Source organism: Triticum aestivum, chromosome 4D (assembly GCF_018294505.1).
Source record: "Triticum aestivum cultivar Chinese Spring chromosome 4D, IWGSC CS RefSeq v2.1, whole genome shotgun sequence".
Lineage (NCBI taxonomy): Eukaryota > Viridiplantae > Streptophyta > Magnoliopsida > Poales > Poaceae > Triticum > Triticum aestivum.
Window position 1 is genome coordinate 369,829,310 of NC_057805.1, and position 17,873 is coordinate 369,847,182.

Consider the following 17,873-nt stretch of genomic DNA (forward strand, 5'->3'; position numbering starts at 1 on the left):
CCTCATCCCTGCTATCCTAGCTTCTATCCACTAACTATAGTAACCTACTGGTTCTCTGACTATCCTTTGTAATTGCTTGAGACACCCCCCTCCCCTTGTACATTTGTAACATACTCACCCTTCTGGGTCCTTAATATATACATGCAGTAGGACGTGGTCCTACTGTCCAACCCTCAAAAAAAGTAGTCTAATCACCCCCCTCTAGACATACTTTCGATCCTACACATAGGTCTTGGTCGGTGCGCTTTGGATCGATGACGTGGCACCCGTATCTAGGCCGACGACCGCCCGTCTCCGCCGTCGGCATAGATCCGACGCCGTTAGCCACCCGTCAAGAGCGTGGTCGGCGGGCCCGCAGCTATGTCGACGGCCCGTGTATGCCGACGGCGGTTGTAGGCGTAGCCTGGGCTAAGCCGACGACCATTCTTTGCCGACGGGGGCCGTCGGCGTAGCCGGGTATAGCCCGACGGCCATTGTATGCCGACGGCCTAGACCCAGCTGTCGGCATAGCATGGAGTAGTGTATTCAAAGGCTATCGTTCTTTGACTATTCACAAATGTATATATATTTCCATGTTCTTTTGTGAAAAGTTGCTAATAAGTTCATGTGTACAACAAAGATGTGTTATAGCTAATTTGGAAATAATATTCATAAACAAAGTTGTATACAAACCGAATACTTGCAATTCGTCACCGCCTGGCTTTCATCAAAAGAACAGTGCAACTACTGAACTACCTCGGGCTGGCCACTGATGCTAAATGTCAATAGAAGATTTCAGTAGGATGCATAATGATGTTCTTACGATTTTGATAGCCTGAAGAAAACACGCAAGATGAAAGTCATGTCATCTGAAGAACTTTACCCGGTTTGTTGTTGATGCTCCATGTTCAGGCCGGCCCTTGCATTTTCAGATTGCAGAGCAAAACGATCGACGGTGAAAATGTTGAGCTAACTAGCTTACACCTTCCACCAATGAAGGAAATAGAAATGAATCGCATACCGCTATACCCAAACAGAACCAAAAGCAAACATGGGCGCAATTATATTAGGGTTACGATAACTGCCACACGTGTGGGCGTTAAGGGATCTGCCCACACGTTTTGTGTGGTGTCTAAGAGGACCAGCCCACACGCCTACGTGTGGGCAAAACAACTAGCGCTCACATGCCTCTTTTTCTCATTGCGGTCCCTCTCACATGCCTACATATGGACAAAATGCATAACGCCCACACGACCTCTCTCAGCCACCTACCTCATGGTCCCGCACGCCCAACGTGACAGTCACCACGTGTCCCCGCAGTTGCCATGGTCCGGACCCTCTTCAATGTTCGTTTACCTGCAGTTGCCATGTCGCTGAACTACAATTGCCATGTTGGACAACTACAGTTGCCATGGTTGCTCAACTGCAGTTGCCATCTCAGGTCAAGTGCCAGATGCCATTTTGGACAACTGCAGTTGTTGCCATGTATGGTCTGGTTTACTATAGTTGCCATGATTTGAAAACTTTAGAGGTTGCCGCCTACTAACACTAAGCAGTTGCCATGTATGGTCTGGTTTACTACAGTTGCCATGATTTGAAAACCTTAGGAGTTGCCACCTACTAACACTAGGCAGTTGTCGTGTAGCGCTACAAAGAGACATGGCAAAACAACATGTTCGGGTAAAAGAGAGAGTTGTAATCTACTTACAAGCACACTAGGGCAGTTGTCGTGTACCCTGCAAAACATATGGCAACTGACATGTTGGGTAAAAAAAGAGAGAGTTGCCATCTGCTTACAAGCACACTAGGGCAGTTGCCATGTACACTGCAAAACGCATGGTAACTGGCAGCTTGGGTGTGGGAGAGGAGACGGGCATGTGGGCGAGATGGCAAATGCCCACACACACCAGCCCTTGTGCGTGAGTGAAAACTGACGTGTGGGCGAACTGCTAAACGCCCACACACCGGCCCCTCCGTGGGTGAAACGGACGTGTGAGCGACCGGGTGAATGCCCACGCACCAGCCCAGTCCTACGTGGCACCACAAACATGCCAAGATTCGTGCACCCACAAATGAACGCGGATCCACGCTTGTGGGCGAGATGCAAACACCCACACGTGTGGGCGTTAATGTTTCCGTTATATTATTCATGTGCACGAAGCAATTGTCTCAATGCACAGCATAGGTTTCTGTTATGACTGCTCCTTTTGCCCAAATTTTTGTAGAATCATTGAAGAAAAATTACGTATTTAAGCCTATTTTGACGATTCAAGGTACATAGACATTGGATAGTCCCGGTTTTGGAACTAAATCTAGAACTTAAGCTTCAGAAACTAATTTATGAAACTGACATACGCGACATGAACTGAACACACTAATCCACTAACGGGCTTCATGATTCATTAACACTGTTGCCAGGTATGCAGCGGTTAGCCCAAAGTCGGGCCTAATCAATTAATAATTAGCGTTAAGTAAAAAACAACAGCTCGGACACATCACCATAGATTTCAGTAGGGTGCAGAATTTGACTAGGATTCAGATTTCAGTAGCACGCACATATCTACTTGTGCCTGTTCAAAAGTGAACAAAGAGCGTGACCAAAAATAAACATGAAAGAACATGTCCTGGTATTTATACCGTAGATGAAAAAACAATTAACTCAATCAACTGCATAAAAAGTATGTAAAATGTCACCGCTTGCCCAAATGATGAATGTACTCATAAGATGATCAGGTGCACAAAATAACCAAGGAAGTTTACGAAATGGAAATTCTGAGTAAGTTCTGTCCAATTCGGTTATCCTATTTTCTAGCGACTTCTTTGAATTCTCACTTCTATGCTTCGAGCTCTTTCCAAAAATAAAACCCCGTAACATCAATCTGATTAAACTTCTGGCTCCTTGCGCTCTTCACCCCTGCCCCTCCACCTAAATCTCCAGATCCCAACCCAACCAGTGAAGGAATAATCTCAAGCACGTTTTGAAAGCTCCCCAATCATGCAAGGGGTGTACAGAAATGATTCATATATGCCATTTGTAAATGACTGATAATAATCCTTTGGGCGTAATCTGCCCAGGTACTGGACTTTTGAGCTATTCAGATGATAAGCCACTACTCTGAATGATGATACCTCTAAGAAAACAATCTCTTTGTAGGGGTGAAATCCGAGGATAGAAACATGGCTGTAGAAAGGCTCATAATCATCTTCAATATTCAGAACGTTATCGTCATCAGAATTCCATTCAAAATTCTCATCCCCATTGGTTCCATCTTCATTATTATCACCATATAAGAACCAAGTTTTGTCAATTCCCTTAGGCTGGTTCAAATATATCGTTGCCCATGGATTAAGATCAACGTGATGCTTCAGTGCCCAAGATATCTGACAACATGATTCATTTAAAATCCAAACCCGAAATAGATACTCATCGTGAATTGTTGCAAAGTAAACCCCTTTTTCTGATTTCCCCAGACAAGGTTGTGCACGCTTGCTTTCCTCGATATCTATTGGTGTTTTCACTAGTTGGTACTTGCCATCCTTTAAGGATAACCTGCAAATAAGAACATTATCAGTGCTAGATATGATGCAATGTTTGTGTCGACACATCCCCCTGAGAAAGCCACTACTAATGCTAGAGTTCAAAATTAAGGGAGCTTTGTAAGCCTTTTTACGATGTATACCTTGCAACAAATGCACCACGACAATGCACATAGAGTGCTCCTCGCCAGTAGACACCGTAGCGCCACCTCGGCCCCCAAAATGTTGGTTCCAATCTATCCAGCCGTATAGTAGCCATCGTGTCCAAAGCCTCACCTTCACGGACAAACAACCTCTTTTGCCATTCTTTTGTACTAGACGAGAACACGTCTAGCATCCATGAGGATGGTGGAAATTCCACCAAGTCTTCTGGATCCTCAATTAGTGAGTCTTCTGGAACCTCAACGGGCGACGGTGCGGATATGTCCTCTTCAATGGTTTGTTCGGGTGACAATTCCGATGGCCCATCTTCGCAGTCCTCTTCCAAGTCCTTGGTGAGTACTTCTGGTGCATCTTCAAACAACGAGAAAAACTCAGCGGGGCAGAAGGGTGTTGGTGGCTTCTTGTCGGGCACTGGTTGTGGTTGGGCTGGAACAACTTTCTCGGGCACCTGCGGAATCGCGAACACTTGGTAATGCGGTGACACGGCAGGATCAAACACGAGGTACGTGTTGTAGTTCTTGGCATCAAGGCGTGGGAGACGCTCCCACCGTCTCGTGGCAGGGTTGACCACGAAGAACCCCCTCCTCTCATTGCCGTAGATAAGGAGGCCGTTGCAGTGATCCACAATTGGCTCAAAATCCCTGTTGTACCCAGGCAAGAAGCCAAGATCGCCGTTGATCACGGGCCGCTCCGTCGAGGGGCGGGCGAAGAAGCGCGGGCGGCTGTAGTCGATGTAGTTGACGAAGATGCCGCGCACCGCACGCGGGAGAAAGTGCGGAAGCAACAGCCGATGGGCGTGGACGACGGCGCACCACGCCTTGCGCACACAGCGGGACGCGGCGAGGTCAGATGCCGGGAGGCGGCGGAGGATGTTTGCGAGCGCGTCGTCGGGCAGGGCTTCCGTCGAATCCATGGCTTCCGCAACCTTCAGCGCGGACTGGAGGCGCAGATCGAAAACATTTTTTTTGAGACAACAGATCGAAAACAAATGGCGGCGGAGCGTTTAGGCAGGTGACCTACTAGTGGCTAAATTTTTTTAAATAATACAATTTTTTTAAAATTGCAGAAATAATACGCAGAAAAAAGAATTTGCAAGAATAATACACCGTCGGCCCACTGCAGGCCGACTGAGCCCAGTCGGCCCACTGCAGGCCGATCGGCTATCAGGAGGCCGACTGCAGGCCGGGCAGCCACGCGGCGGCCGTTGGTTGGTCGTGCCACGTCGCGAGGGGGGAGGCAGCGGCCTGTCGGCGTGGTGCGCCCCTGTCGGCGTCCCGCCCGCCGATCGGCCACCTGGTGGCCGACAGGGTGCGGCCGACCTGACGCGCGCTGGCCAGCCCGCCCTTATCCTCTCCTTCTCTCTTTCCTGCATTCTTTCTTCTCCCTGCCCGCCCATATCCTCTCCTTCCTCCATTATTCTTCTCCCGTGGCTCATTCTGCTGTGTTCTTCCTCCTCCTCTCTCTACAGAAAAATGGCACACATTTGTACACCTAAATGAGCTACATTTTCGCGATTTTGGCACCGTGAATGGGTTCAACTCATTTAGGGCAGCGAAAAGAGGTGTCGATCTACTGACGGGGTAGCTCGTGGTGGTCGTGGTGAGCATTTTGGTGGAGGTGGTGGTGGTGAAGTTGGGGCAGTGTTCGTCGTTGGGGCAGTTGGGGTGGTGAGGTGGTGGTGGTGGTGGAGGTGGTGGAGGTGCTGGAGGTGGTGGAGGTGGTGGTGGTGGAGGTCGTTCGTCGTTCGTCGTTCGTCGTTCGTCGTTCTTCGTTCGTGGTTCTTCGTTCTTTGTTCTTCGTTCGCACGCACGCTTCAAGGGTATATTTCAGCCCTCATTTTATTTTTCGTAGGTGCTCCGGGATTATACGTAAATATTGTTATTTGCCGCGGTAGTATACGTAAATATTTGTGTGCGATTATTGTTTTTTGGCCCGGTAGTATACAGAAATATTGTTATTTGCCCCGGTAGTATACGTAAATATTATTCGTTCGCACGCACGCTTCGTTCGATGTGAAAATAAATTTGTGTGCGATTATTCATAATATAGTTGTAGGTGTGTGAATTGTATTAGTTGTTAGTGGGATAATAAGTTGTTGCTTAATACTTGACACGTACACAGGTGCGGGATAAGAAGTTGGAAACATGAATAAAAAGTTGGAAAGAAGAGACAAGTTTTTTTTGAAGAGTTGGGGTCGGCATGTGCATAGCAAAACGAATAATATTACATGTTAAAAAACGATGTTAAAAAATAGAGTTGGAAACATAATAAAAAATTAAAAAACGATGTTAAAAAATAGAGTTTGAAGAGTTGGGGTCGGCATGTGCATAGCAAAACGAATAATATTACATGTTAAAAAACGATGTTAAAAAACGAATAAGAAGTTTTTTTTTGAAGAGTTGGAAACATAATAAAAATTTAATAAGCAAGCAAAAAATAGGAAAAGTGGAACTACATGTTAAAAAACGTTTCAATCCGTACCCGATGCGAATATGAAGCGGATTACCCGCTAACCTTTATTATGCGTATTTTCTAAAGTTTAACCCATAACAAGCAATGCCACACTTTTTTTTTAAACGCCCACGTTGTAGTTTAACAAAAAAACTTCTTAGCAAGGAAGAATTTTACATGATCGTAGAAATAAGACGCATGCCTTTTTCTAAATTATTTTAACATAGATTAAAATAAAAAATACATCAACATGGCCATATAATTCAAATAAACTGAATTATCATATTTGTCGGTTATATTATTATTATTATTTGAGGCCTATTTATTATTAGTAAACATGGGCCTATTTATTATATTATTTACTATGGTCCTGGTAATATATATATAGACATGTCTAATACTTGTATTTATATGTTGAAAAAAATAGGTGAGTCGAGATGTCCGATGTAGTGAAGTTGAGATTTTACTATGGTCCTGGTACTGTCCAAACAAATGAGTTGGGAGCAGATCTGAGTCAATTTACTCACATAGAGGTTGCAATCAGCGCACCACAAACATGGTCTGTTAGTCAGTTGAAAGAATGGATTGCGGCAAGTTTAGGTCTTGATACTGAAACACACACCGTCGGTGTTCATGCATTGTGGACACGGTCAAGTTCAAAAATTTACTTTTATTTGAGGCCAATAGAGGGAGACTCCGATTGGGTGCGGTGGTTACAAGGTTGTGAACGAAGGGGATGCAATCCTGTTGCTCTAGTGCTTCCCGTCATGAAGGAGGTCACTGCACATGAAGGGGAGGGTGGCTACGAAGGACAGAGCAGTCATGTAGAAGGAGGAAATGCTTATGGTTACAGACCAAGGACAGAGCAGTCAGGTAGAAGGAGGAAATGCTTATGGTTATGAACCAGGGCAGAGTAGTCAGGTAGAAGGAGCAAATGCCGATGGTGATTACAATGGCGAGGTGGACGCTGACGAGGTAGATGGGCACATGCAGAACCAGATGGAAGAAGAAGACACCGATGTTGAAAGGGGTCATGCCGATGATTCTGACGAGTCAGATGAAGAAGAAAATGCAGAGGAGGTCCCGAATCCTGCATGGTGGAATCATGACTTATCATCTGCAATGTCCGTGAATGATGGACATGATTCAGCCTGGCAATATCACCAGAACAATATTGCGACGGGTGCTATGTATCCGAACAAGCAAGCCCTGAAGGATGCAATAATTAATTGGGCAATGTCCACGCAAAGGGTTTTCAAAGCTGAGGTGTCCAGTCAGAAATTCCTCACAATGGTATGCAAGAATGCAGATTGTCCCGCAAGGGTGCACGGCTTTCTCCCTAAGTATGGCACAAGTTGGGTGATAAGTGACTTAGTTAATCACACTTATCTTATTCCCTGCATCCCTCAAGATCATGCCAACCTTTCATCCACGCTTATTGCTCGACTGTTTTACGATGAGATAGTGCAAGGCAAAGCTATGGAAGTGAAGGCAGTGCAGACAAAAGTGTTCGCCAGGTTGAAGTACATAATTTCTTATGGCAAGGCTTGGAGGGCTAAGCATGCAACGCTTGAGAGGAGATTTGGTTCTTATTTTGATGCATATGACTCTGTTGTCCACCTCCTCCACACCCTGCAGCAGCGGAATCCAGGCACCTATATCGATATCCAAGACATGTTCATGCCAGAGTTCCCAACTGTGAGGGTTTTGCATCGTCTCTTCTTCTCTTTCGGTGTATGCATCGAAGCTTTCAGGCATTGCCGACCGGTGATATGTGTTGACGGTACTTTTCTCACAGGCAAGTACAAGGGTCAGATACTGACAGCCATAGGTCAAGACGGCCAAAATCAAGTCGTCCCACTGGCATTTGCTTTTGTGGAGAGTGAGAACATTGAAAGTTGGACATGGTTCTTCAGGCAGTTGAAAATTTCAGTTGTCAAGGAGAAGCCGAATGTGTGCATCCTTCATGACAGGCATGCAGGTATACTCAGTGCGATAAGGACACTGACAAACCCAGGCCCTGAGGAACAAGTTCCATGGCAGGACTTGCAGAGCCGTTGGTGCATGCGCCATCTCGGGGCTAATTTCTTCTCGCAGTTTAGAAATAAGAACCTGATGAATCTGTTCAAAAAACTCTGCAAGCAGAACCAGTTATGGAAGTACAATTTGATACGCGACAGACTTAATGTGTGCACGTAGAGACACATGAGGGACAGGAAAGCTGCAAGAGATGCAGTGGTGAGGGCACATGTTGAAGCAGTAGCTGCACAGTTGGCAACAGGAACAGCGGCCGTGGAGGAGGAGGCTGTTGGGCTATGTGACCTGCCAGGCTTTGACCCACCTGGTACTAGGAGAAGGCTCGGGAGGTCGATTAAAACCTTCGAGCAGTGGATAGAGCATGAGCCTCTGGAGAGGTGGTCTTTGCTACATGACACACATGGAGCAAGGTACGGTGTCATGACAACGAACCTCGCGGAAACATACAACTTTGTCCTCAGAGGAAACCAGGCATTGCCACTTACAACCATCGTTGAGGGTATTTTCTATGGCACCGTCAAGTATTTCAGAGACAGACGTCAAATAGCAGAGCAGCATATCTTGAACAACCCAAATACACGGTACTGTGAAAGAGTCATGAAGTACATGGACAACAAGATGCAAAAAGCTAGGTCACACACTATAGTCGCCATCGGTAATCAAGAAAGAAGGTTTGAGGTCCGCTTAGCCAACAACAAATTCGGATGTGCAAATGAGTTGAGGACGCATGAGGTGAAAATTGGCAATGAAGCCTGGCCAACGTGTGAGTGCACATGCAATAAACCGAAATTGCTTCACCTACCTTGCTCACATGTACTTGCTACTTGCGGGCAGCTTGGAATCGACGCAATATCGTTTGTGTCTCCATATTTTCTGAAAGAGGCTGTCCTCAATACCTGGACAGGTGAGCTGATGGGTTTTCGATCAATGGGTAATTTCAACAGCGTCAACCCCGTCGATAGGCGTTACATTCCAAACCCAGAGCATATGCGTACAAGTAGAGGCAGACGACAGTGTAAGCGCATCCGAAATGATATGGATGAATCTAAAGCAGGAGGTCCGACTAGGCAATGCATTCTATGCAATGAATTTGGCCATAGGGACACTAATTGTCCCACTTTCGTCACTGGGCGTGGACGAGGCAACCGGGGAAGAAGAGGAGGTAGAGGTAGTAGAGGAGTAAGGGCGAGAGGAAGAAGCTAAGCTAGCATTAGTTTGTTCTGAATTTATATTAAGTGTGCTGTGGCACTATGTTCTGAAATTTGTATTAAGTGTGGCACTATGTTCTGAAATTTGTATTAAGTGTGGCACTATGTTCTGAATTTTTATTAAGTGTGGCACTATGTTATGAATTTTTATTAACTGTGGCACTATGTTATGAATTTTTATTAAGTGTGGCACTATGTTATGAATTTTTATTAAGAGTGGCACTATGTTATGAATTTTTATTAAGTGTGGCACTATGTTATGAATTTTTATTAAGTGTGGCACTATGTTATGAATTTTTATTAAGTGTGGCACTATGTTATGAATTTTTATTAAGTGTGACACTTTGTTCTGAATTTTTATTAAGTGTGGCACTTTGTTCTGAATTTTGTAAGTGCGGGAATGTCGGGATTGTGGTTGCTGAATGGGGACATTGATAAGGGTCATCGTGGTGCGATATGGTATGAGCGCAAGCTTGAGCCTCTCGTCACTCGCACTCCTAAGGAAAACTGGAAGATACACTCAGGATGGCTTCAGCGGTACGTGCTTTATTAATTTGCACACTGACATGCATATTAATGGTTGAAATGGGAGACAGTAACTGAAAAGTTCTCTGATGAAGGTTGAAATGGGCCGGCCTTTTACCTTTCGCGCGTCTGGTTGAGTCTATCCCGGGTGAGAAACGCGTCGCCATCGATGGGTCTTTGCTGAGCTGCTTAGTGGACCGTTGGAGGCCAGAGACCCACACGTTTCACTTCAGATGGGGAGAGATGGCTCCTACTCTGGAGGATGTGTCACTTTTGCTCGGACTACCGTTGGCAGGTCATGCCGTAGGACCGTTGGACGCACCGGCTGGTTGGGAGCGAGCTCTTACAGAACGTTTTCACGGTGTTTTTCCGGATGCTCCCGATCCGGTATGGGAACATCACGGACCTAAGTATGAGTGGTTGCTAAATTTCCGGGTAATTTCCCCTACCTATTCTCTTCAAGTTATCGCGCATAAAGTTGTACAGAAAATAATTGCGGCTTACTAAAACTTTCTCTTTGCTTAATGCAGATCCAGAACTTCCGGGTGCCCTTGACTACGGAACAGATCACTCGGAGCCTCGAGGCCTACTTACTGTGGCTTTTCGGCAAGGTGATGTTCACGGAGAACCATGTCACCACTATTAGCGCCCTCTACATCCCTATGGCACTCGAGATAGCGAGCGCTCAGACGGCGGATCAGATCAGACAGAGGAGTTGGGGTTCGGCGGTGTTAGCGGCTACATACCGAGGTATGTGCAACGGTTGCCAGCTTACATCGAGAAAGCCAGCCCTTCTTGGATGCCCTCTATTCCTACAGCTGTGGTCGTGGGAGAGGTTCTCTATAGGGCAACCAGATGTACGGGTTCATGAGCCTATAGACGCCATGTTTGATGTTGAGGGCATCGACATGCCTACTTTCGGTCTGTGTTGGACTCGTCGCAAGGTATGCACCGTGTTGTAGTTTAATGCAACTTTTTCTGCACAAGAGATCGATCGATGCGAGCGGCTACTAACTTTTATTCTCTGCAGAGACGCTTTGCTAGTGATCAGACCAGGAAGGCGTACACAGCATTGAACGAGTAGTTCGATGCGTACACCGGGGTCATCTGGCAGCCCTACACGGAAGCAGCCATACAAGCGAGATAACCTGCTGGTATGTCTGTGCTATGCACAAGGGACCGAGATTACTGGATGACAAAATCGAAGATCATCTTCGATGTCTTCGTCGAGGAGATGGCACAACAGAGGGTTATGAGGCAATTTGGTCTTCTGCAGTTGGAGCTACCTCCCCCTATAGAGAACCCGGTGCCAGCACACATCCACAGGTATTAACCAGTTTTTCAATGTTGCATTTTCTTTCATAGTACTCCATTCGAAGCTTTAGGTAATTGTTGAACACACACCACAATTTTAGGACGACAAGGAAGGGCATGAACAGGACAACTGCTGACTGGCTAGTTAGACTAGAGCCGTATGTTATAGAATGGGAGACAGCAAACACAAATCTATGGCACGAGAATCAAAATTTCGATCTCGATCAATTCAATCTCTATTTGCGGCGCTACATGACCGGAACACGGTTACGCATTGTTGAGTACTCCCACCCAGAGGAGTTACCGGATCCTACTCCGTCGGATATGTACCCGAGCTATGATACTTCGGGCTCTAGGCAGTACGCGGTAAGATATTTTTTCTTTACGTAATGTTGTCACATACTTTGACGTGCAAAAGACAGACATTATTAATCGTCATGGAAATTTGCAGGCTACCTTGACACGCGAACTGTACGACGACGTGACCACCTTTGGACGATCACTATCGTCTGGACCTCTTCTTCAACATCGTCCAGTGGTACAACCCTTCTTGGAAAGAATTCAGAATAAGATACGGACTGTGTACGAGGCTATCACGTGCACCCGGAGAACCGATGTTGTTCAGCACGAGCAGGTGCAGCCGCGTCACTCCATGCAATGACATCAACCACATCCACGCCTAGCACAGCAGCCGACAACCAGGCCACCCCGTCCTGACCAACCTGGCAATTCTACGTGGCACCCGCAGCACTATGGTCCCACGTCGAGCTTCGTGTTTTCTCCACAGCCACAGCAACACGGTCCCTCGTCGAGCTTCGTGTTTTCTCCACAGCCACAGCAGCAGGGTCCCTCGTCCAGTTTCGTGTTTCAGCCAGAGCAGACGTCACACCCAGCAGGTATGTGTCTTCATATTTATTGTTTTCAATATTAATTGACGCGACCTCATTCTTCATGATGAACCGTTCCATCGCGTAGGGGCCTATGGATATCAGGCGTCTATGTCGGCATCACATGATACGTGGGGGAGTGATCAACATCCCGAGGACAACATACAGGCTCAGATGTCGCAGCACACCCAGTGGATGAACATGTTTTCGACTCCTCCACCAGGCCCCACACAGGATACACAACATGACCAGGGAGAGTCTGAGATTCCTCCTCGTCACGTTAGGGCACCCGACAGGTTGGGATGGTCCCCGATTCCAGATCCGCCTCCCCGCCAGGCCAGACGTCGTCACTGACGCTTCTATGTATCTGTATCAGTAGAGACATTACCATCTATTTCTGTGTAAGACTTATGTCTATTCTATGTATGAGACAAATGACTATGTACTTATGTACGAGACATATGCCTACTCTATTTTAGTACTCTGTTATCGGAACTACAAGATCATATGTAGATAGAACATAATATTCATACAACGAGACATTGCAAGCAAATAGATAGAACTACATCTAAATTAAATGGTACGTAACTGAACTCACAACATACAGCATAAAAACTACATGAAGTCATCATCGTCATATGTTCGCGCCAACTTTTTCCCGCCACCCGTTTCCCGCCACCCGTTTCCCTCCACCCGTTTCCCGCCACCCGTTTCCCGCCAACCCTTTCCCGCCATATCGCAGCCGTTCTTTCCCGCCATTTTCTCCTCTCTACCTATAAAACCCCCTTCAGACGGAGCTGCATAAGCATTGTAGTGTGCTGGTGGTAAATTGGAGCACTGTGGTGGAGGTGAAGCTGTTGTTCGTCGTTCTTCGTTCGAGCCGGAGCACCGGCAGTTTGGTGGCCGCCGTTCGTCCTTCATCCTTCGCACGCACGCTTCAAGGGTATATTTAAGCCCACATTTTATTTTTCGTACGTGTTCCGGTAGTTTTTGTTAATATATTTAGATGTCAACTAATTAATCTGTCAATATTTGTAGTTGCTACGGCAAATATTCGTAATATAATTGTAGGAGGGTGAATTGTATTAGTTGCTCCGTTAATATTCTGTAATATATAGCTTCGTAATATATAGACATGTCTAATATTTGTTAGTGGGGATATTAAGGGGTAGGGTACGTACTCAATGCGATTTGTGTGTTGCAGATGGCTGAGAGTACTCAGTGGGTGCTTAGCCCTATTGTTCATGTCCAAGGCTTGTCTCCAAGTGTTGTGCAAGTTAGTGAAGTGGACCTCACTTTTGATTGGTTGAAGACTAAATTCATGTTGAAGCAAGGGTTGAAGGAAGACGATTTTGTGTACTACGTCAGCAGGAAGCATTCAGATGGCCCTGGGGAAAGAAAATTGATTGACATAACTGATGATGGCAAGATTCAAGAAATGTTGAGCGAATGGGAATGGAAAAGGGTTGTTCAGTTGCATTGCTACAGGAAACCGAGTTATATGTGATGCATTTGTCATTCGAGATCCGCCTCCCCGGCAGGCCAGACGTCGTCATTGCCGCTCCTATGTATCAGTAGAGACATTACCATCTATTTCTGTGTGAGAACTTATGTCTATTCTATGTATGAGACAAATGACTATGTACTTATGTACGAGACATATGCCTACTCTACAAGATCATATTTAGATAGAACATAATATTCATACAACGAGACATTACAAACAACTAGATAGAACTACATCCAAATTAAATGGCACGTAACTGAACTCACAACATACAGCATAAAAACTACATGAAGTCATCATCGTCATCCTCGATCGATGCAGAACTCTTGCCCTTCGACGATGAAGAACGCTTGCCCTTCGACGATGCAAAAACCTTGCCCTTCGATGATGAAGAACTCTTGCCCTTCGACGATGCAGAAACCTTGCCCTTCGATGATGAAGAACTCTTGCCCTTCGACGATGCAGAACCCGAAAGCGGCGGCATGAAGATATCATCTTCGTCCTCGCTCTCCTCAGTCCATAAACATGGATTATTTGCTGCAATCCTTCTGAAAGTTTCACTCTTCGGCACCACTACCTTCTTCCACCTGTCATGCAACCTAAGAAGTTCTTTACGTACCTCCTCATAGGTCCTTTCAGGCCACCCAGAACTACGTAATTGGTGAGCCAACTCATTCATTATGGTGTCACTACCGGTGAGTTCGTCCCATGGAACTATCTTATTATCCATCCTGAAATCGGTAGCTAGCCTCAGAAGAGTCCTGCTCATCCCAGGGTGAAAACTACGATCGAAAGGATAATGGGACATCTGAACTACACTACACTGCAATGCTTATCCAGCTCCGTCTGAAGGGGGTTTTATAGATAGAGACGAGAAAATGGCGGGAAAGAACGACTGCGGTATGGCGGGAAAGGTTGGCGGGAAATGGGAGGAGGGAAACGGGTGGCGGGAAACGGGTGGCGGGAAATTGTTTGGCGGGAAATGGGTGGCGGGAAATGGGTGGCCGGAAATGGATGGCGGGAAATGGGTGGCGAGAAAAGCGCAGTTTGGAAATGTCGATAACTTTCAAAACAAATGTTCATCACAATGGAAAAAGGTTCCCGCCTTTCAAAAAATGCATGCAATTTTTTTTGGAAAATATGATAAGAAATGGTTCGTGCCACTAAATGAATGTACGTCACCTTTGCTGGAAATATTCTCGTGTTTCCAAAAAATATCCATGACATTCTACAAATGGTACTCCCTTCATCCCATAATATAAGATGATATTACAATCAATATACTCACATATCACGTGGGTTAACAAATGTTTAGATGGATCATGACATTTTAAGAAAATATTCGCGTGTTTCTAAAAAAAGTTTGTGAAAATTTCAGAAAAGCATTTAAAAAAATGTTGTGTGGTTTAAAAAAATGGTATTTCCATTAAAAATGTATTTGAAGAAATGTTACCATGTATTCATAACGTGTTAAAATATATACTTTTAAAAAATATTCACGTGTATTATTAAAAATAGGCATGCACCAGTCGGCCCACAGCAGGCCAACTGAGCATAGTCGGCCCACTACAGGCCTATCGGTGTACTGCAGGCCGACTGGGCCCTGTCGGCCAACTGCAGGCCGACTGGGCTTGAATTTGCTGGCCGACAGCCCAATCGGCCAGCAGCAAACTGATGGGCCTCCAGTCGGCCTGCTGTGGGCCGACTGGGCTCTGTCGGCCTGCAGTAGGCCGATGGTGTATTATTTTTAAAAAATCTTTTTTTTGCGTATTATTTCTGTAATTTTTTTAAAAAAATGTATTATTTAAAAAAAATTAGCCACGCCGACAGGCCGCTGCCTCCCCCCTCGCGACGTGGCACGACCAACCAACGGCCGCCGCGTGGCTGCCCGGCCTGCAGTCGGCCTCCTGATAGCCGATCGGCCTACTGTGGGCCGACTGGGCTCAGTCGGCCTGCAGTGGGCCGACGGTGTATTATTCTTGCAAATTCTTTTTTCTGCGTATTATTTCTGTAATTTAAAAAAAATTATTATTTAAAAAAATTTAGCCACTAGTAGGTCACTTGCCTAAACGCTCCGCCGCCATTTGTTTTCGATCTGTTGTCTCAAAAAAAATGTTTTTGATCTGCGCCTCCAGTCCGCGCTGAACGTTGCGAAAGCCATGGATTCGACGGGAGCCCTGCCCGACGACGCGCTCGCAAACATCCTCCGCCGCCTCCCGGCATCTGACCTCGCCGCGTCCCGCTGCGTGCGCAAGGCGTGGTGCGCCGTCGTCCACGCCCATCGGCTGTTGCTTCCGCACTTTCTCCCGCGTGCGGTGCGCGGCATCTTCGTCAACTACATCGACTACAGCCGCCCGCGCTTCTTCGCCCGCCCCTCGACGGAGCGGCCCGCGATAGACGGCGATCTTGGCTTCTTGCCTGGGTACAACAGGGATTTTGAGCCAATTGTGGATCACTGCAACGGCCTCCTTATCTACGGCAATGAGTGGAGGGGGTTCTTCGTGGTCAACCCTGCCACGAGACGGTGGGAGCGTCTCCCACGCCTTGATGCCAAGAACTACAACACGTACCTCGTGTTTGATCTTGCCGTGTCACCGCATTACCAAGTGTTCGCGATTACGCAGGTGCCCGAGAAAGTTGTTCCAGCCCAACCACAACCAGTGCCCGACAAGAAGCCACCAACACCCTTCTGCCCCGCTGAGTTTTTCTCGTTGTTTGAAGATGCGCCAGAAGTACTCACCAAGGACTTGGAAGAGGACTGCGAAGATGGGCCATCGGAATTGTCACCCGAACAAACCATTGAAGAGGACATATCCGCACCGTCGCCCGTTGAGGTTCCAGAAGACTCACTAATTGAGGATCCAGAAGACTTGGTGGAATTTCCACCATCCTCATGGATGCTAGACGTGTTCTCGTCTAGTACAAAAGAATGGCAAAAGAGCTTGTTTGTCCGTGAAGGTGAGGCTTTGGACACGGTGGCTACTATACGGCTGGATAGATTGGAACCAACATTTTGGGGGCCGAGGTGGCGCTACGGTGTCTACTGGCGAGGAGCACTCTATGTGCATTGTCGTGGTGCATTTGTTGCAAGGTATACATCGTAAAAAGGCTTACAAAGCTCCCTTAATTTTGAACTCTAGCATTAGTAGTGGCTTTCTCAGGGGGATGTGTCGACACAAACATTGCATCATATCTAGCACTGATAATGTTCTTATTTGCAGGTTATCCTTAAAGGATGGCAAGTACCAACTAGTGAAAACACCAATAGATATCGAGGAAAGCAAGCGTGCACAACCTTGTCTGGGGAAATCAGAAAAAGGGGTTTACTTTGCAACAATTCACGATGAATATCTATTTCGGGTTTGGATTTTAAATGAATCATGTTGTCAGATATCTTGGGCACTGAAGCATCGCGTTGATCTTAATCCATGGGCAACGATATATTTGAACCAGCCTAAGGGAATTGACAAAACTTGGTTCTTATATGGTGATAATAATGAAGATGGAACCAATGGGGATGAGAATTTTGAATGGAATTCTGATGACGATAACGTTCTGAATATTGAAGATGATTATGAGCCTTTCTACAGCCATGTTTCTATCCTCGGATTTCACCCCTACAAAGAGATTGTTTTCTTAGAGGTATCATCATTCAGAGTAGTGGCTTATCATCTGAATAGCTCAAAAGTCCAGTACCTGGGCAGATTACGCCCAAAGGATTATTATCAGTCATTTACAAATGGCATATATGAATCATTTCTGTACACCCCTTGCATGATTGGGGAGCTTTCAAAACGTGCTTGAGATTATTCCTTCACTGGTTGGGTTGGGATCTGGAGATTTAGGTGGAGGGGCAGGGGTGAAGAGCGCAAGGAGCCAGAAGTTTAATCAGATTGATGTTACGGGGTTTTATTTTTGGAAAGAGCTCGAAGCATAGAAGTGAGAATTCAAAGAAGTCGCTAGAAAATAGGATAACCGAATTGGACAGAACTTACTCAGAATTTCCATTTCGTAAACTTCCTTGGTTATTTTGTGCACCTGATCATCTTATGAGTACATTCATCATTTGGGCAAGCGGTGACATTTTACATACTTTTTATGCAGTTGATTGAGTTAATTGTTTTTTCATCTACGGTATAAATACCAGGACATGTTCTTTCATGTTTATTTTTGGTCACGCTCTTTGTTCACTTTTGAACATGAACAAGTAGATATGTGCGTGCTACTGAAATCTGAATCCTAGTCAAATTCTGCACCCTACTGAAA

At 46.0% G+C, this 17,873-nt stretch overlaps 2 protein-coding genes across 2 annotated transcripts; one reads left to right on the forward strand and one right to left on the reverse strand.

Moving 5' to 3' along the window:
- Positions 1-2,694: 2,694 nt before the first annotated feature.
- On the reverse strand, positions 2,695-4,672 carry LOC123100054 (uncharacterized). Its single transcript, XM_044522046.1, has 2 exons — positions 3,660-4,672; positions 2,695-3,529 (listed from the first exon to the last, which is right to left on the reverse strand). The coding sequence occupies exons 1-2, from the start codon at positions 4,589-4,591 to the stop codon at positions 2,947-2,949; spliced, it is 1,515 nt and encodes a 504-aa protein (XP_044377981.1). The 5' UTR covers positions 4,592-4,672; the 3' UTR covers positions 2,695-2,946.
- Positions 4,673-15,766: 11,094 nt separating this feature from the next.
- Positions 15,767-17,663, forward strand: LOC123096971 (uncharacterized). The gene is made up of 2 exons (XM_044518758.1): positions 15,767-16,698; positions 16,829-17,663. The coding sequence occupies exons 1-2, from the start codon at positions 15,767-15,769 to the stop codon at positions 17,409-17,411; spliced, it is 1,515 nt and encodes a 504-aa protein (XP_044374693.1). The 3' UTR covers positions 17,412-17,663.
- The last annotated feature ends 210 nt before the right edge of the window (positions 17,664-17,873 follow it).

Bases quoted from the DNA above. Each gene is read 5' to 3' on its own strand.
- LOC123096971 (XM_044518758.1), top strand. From the start codon at position 15,767: ATGGATTCGACGGGAGCCCTGCCCGACGACGCGCTCGCAAACATCCTC. The intron at 16,699-16,828 runs GTATACATCGTA...TCTTATTTGCAG, and splicing joins CGTGGTGCATTTGTTGCAAG to GTTATCCTTAAAGGATGGCA.
- LOC123100054 (XM_044522046.1), bottom strand. From the start codon at position 4,591: ATGGATTCGACGGAAGCCCTGCCCGACGACGCGCTCGCAAACATCCTC. The intron at 3,530-3,659 runs GTATACATCGTA...TCTTATTTGCAG, and splicing joins CGTGGTGCATTTGTTGCAAG to GTTATCCTTAAAGGATGGCA.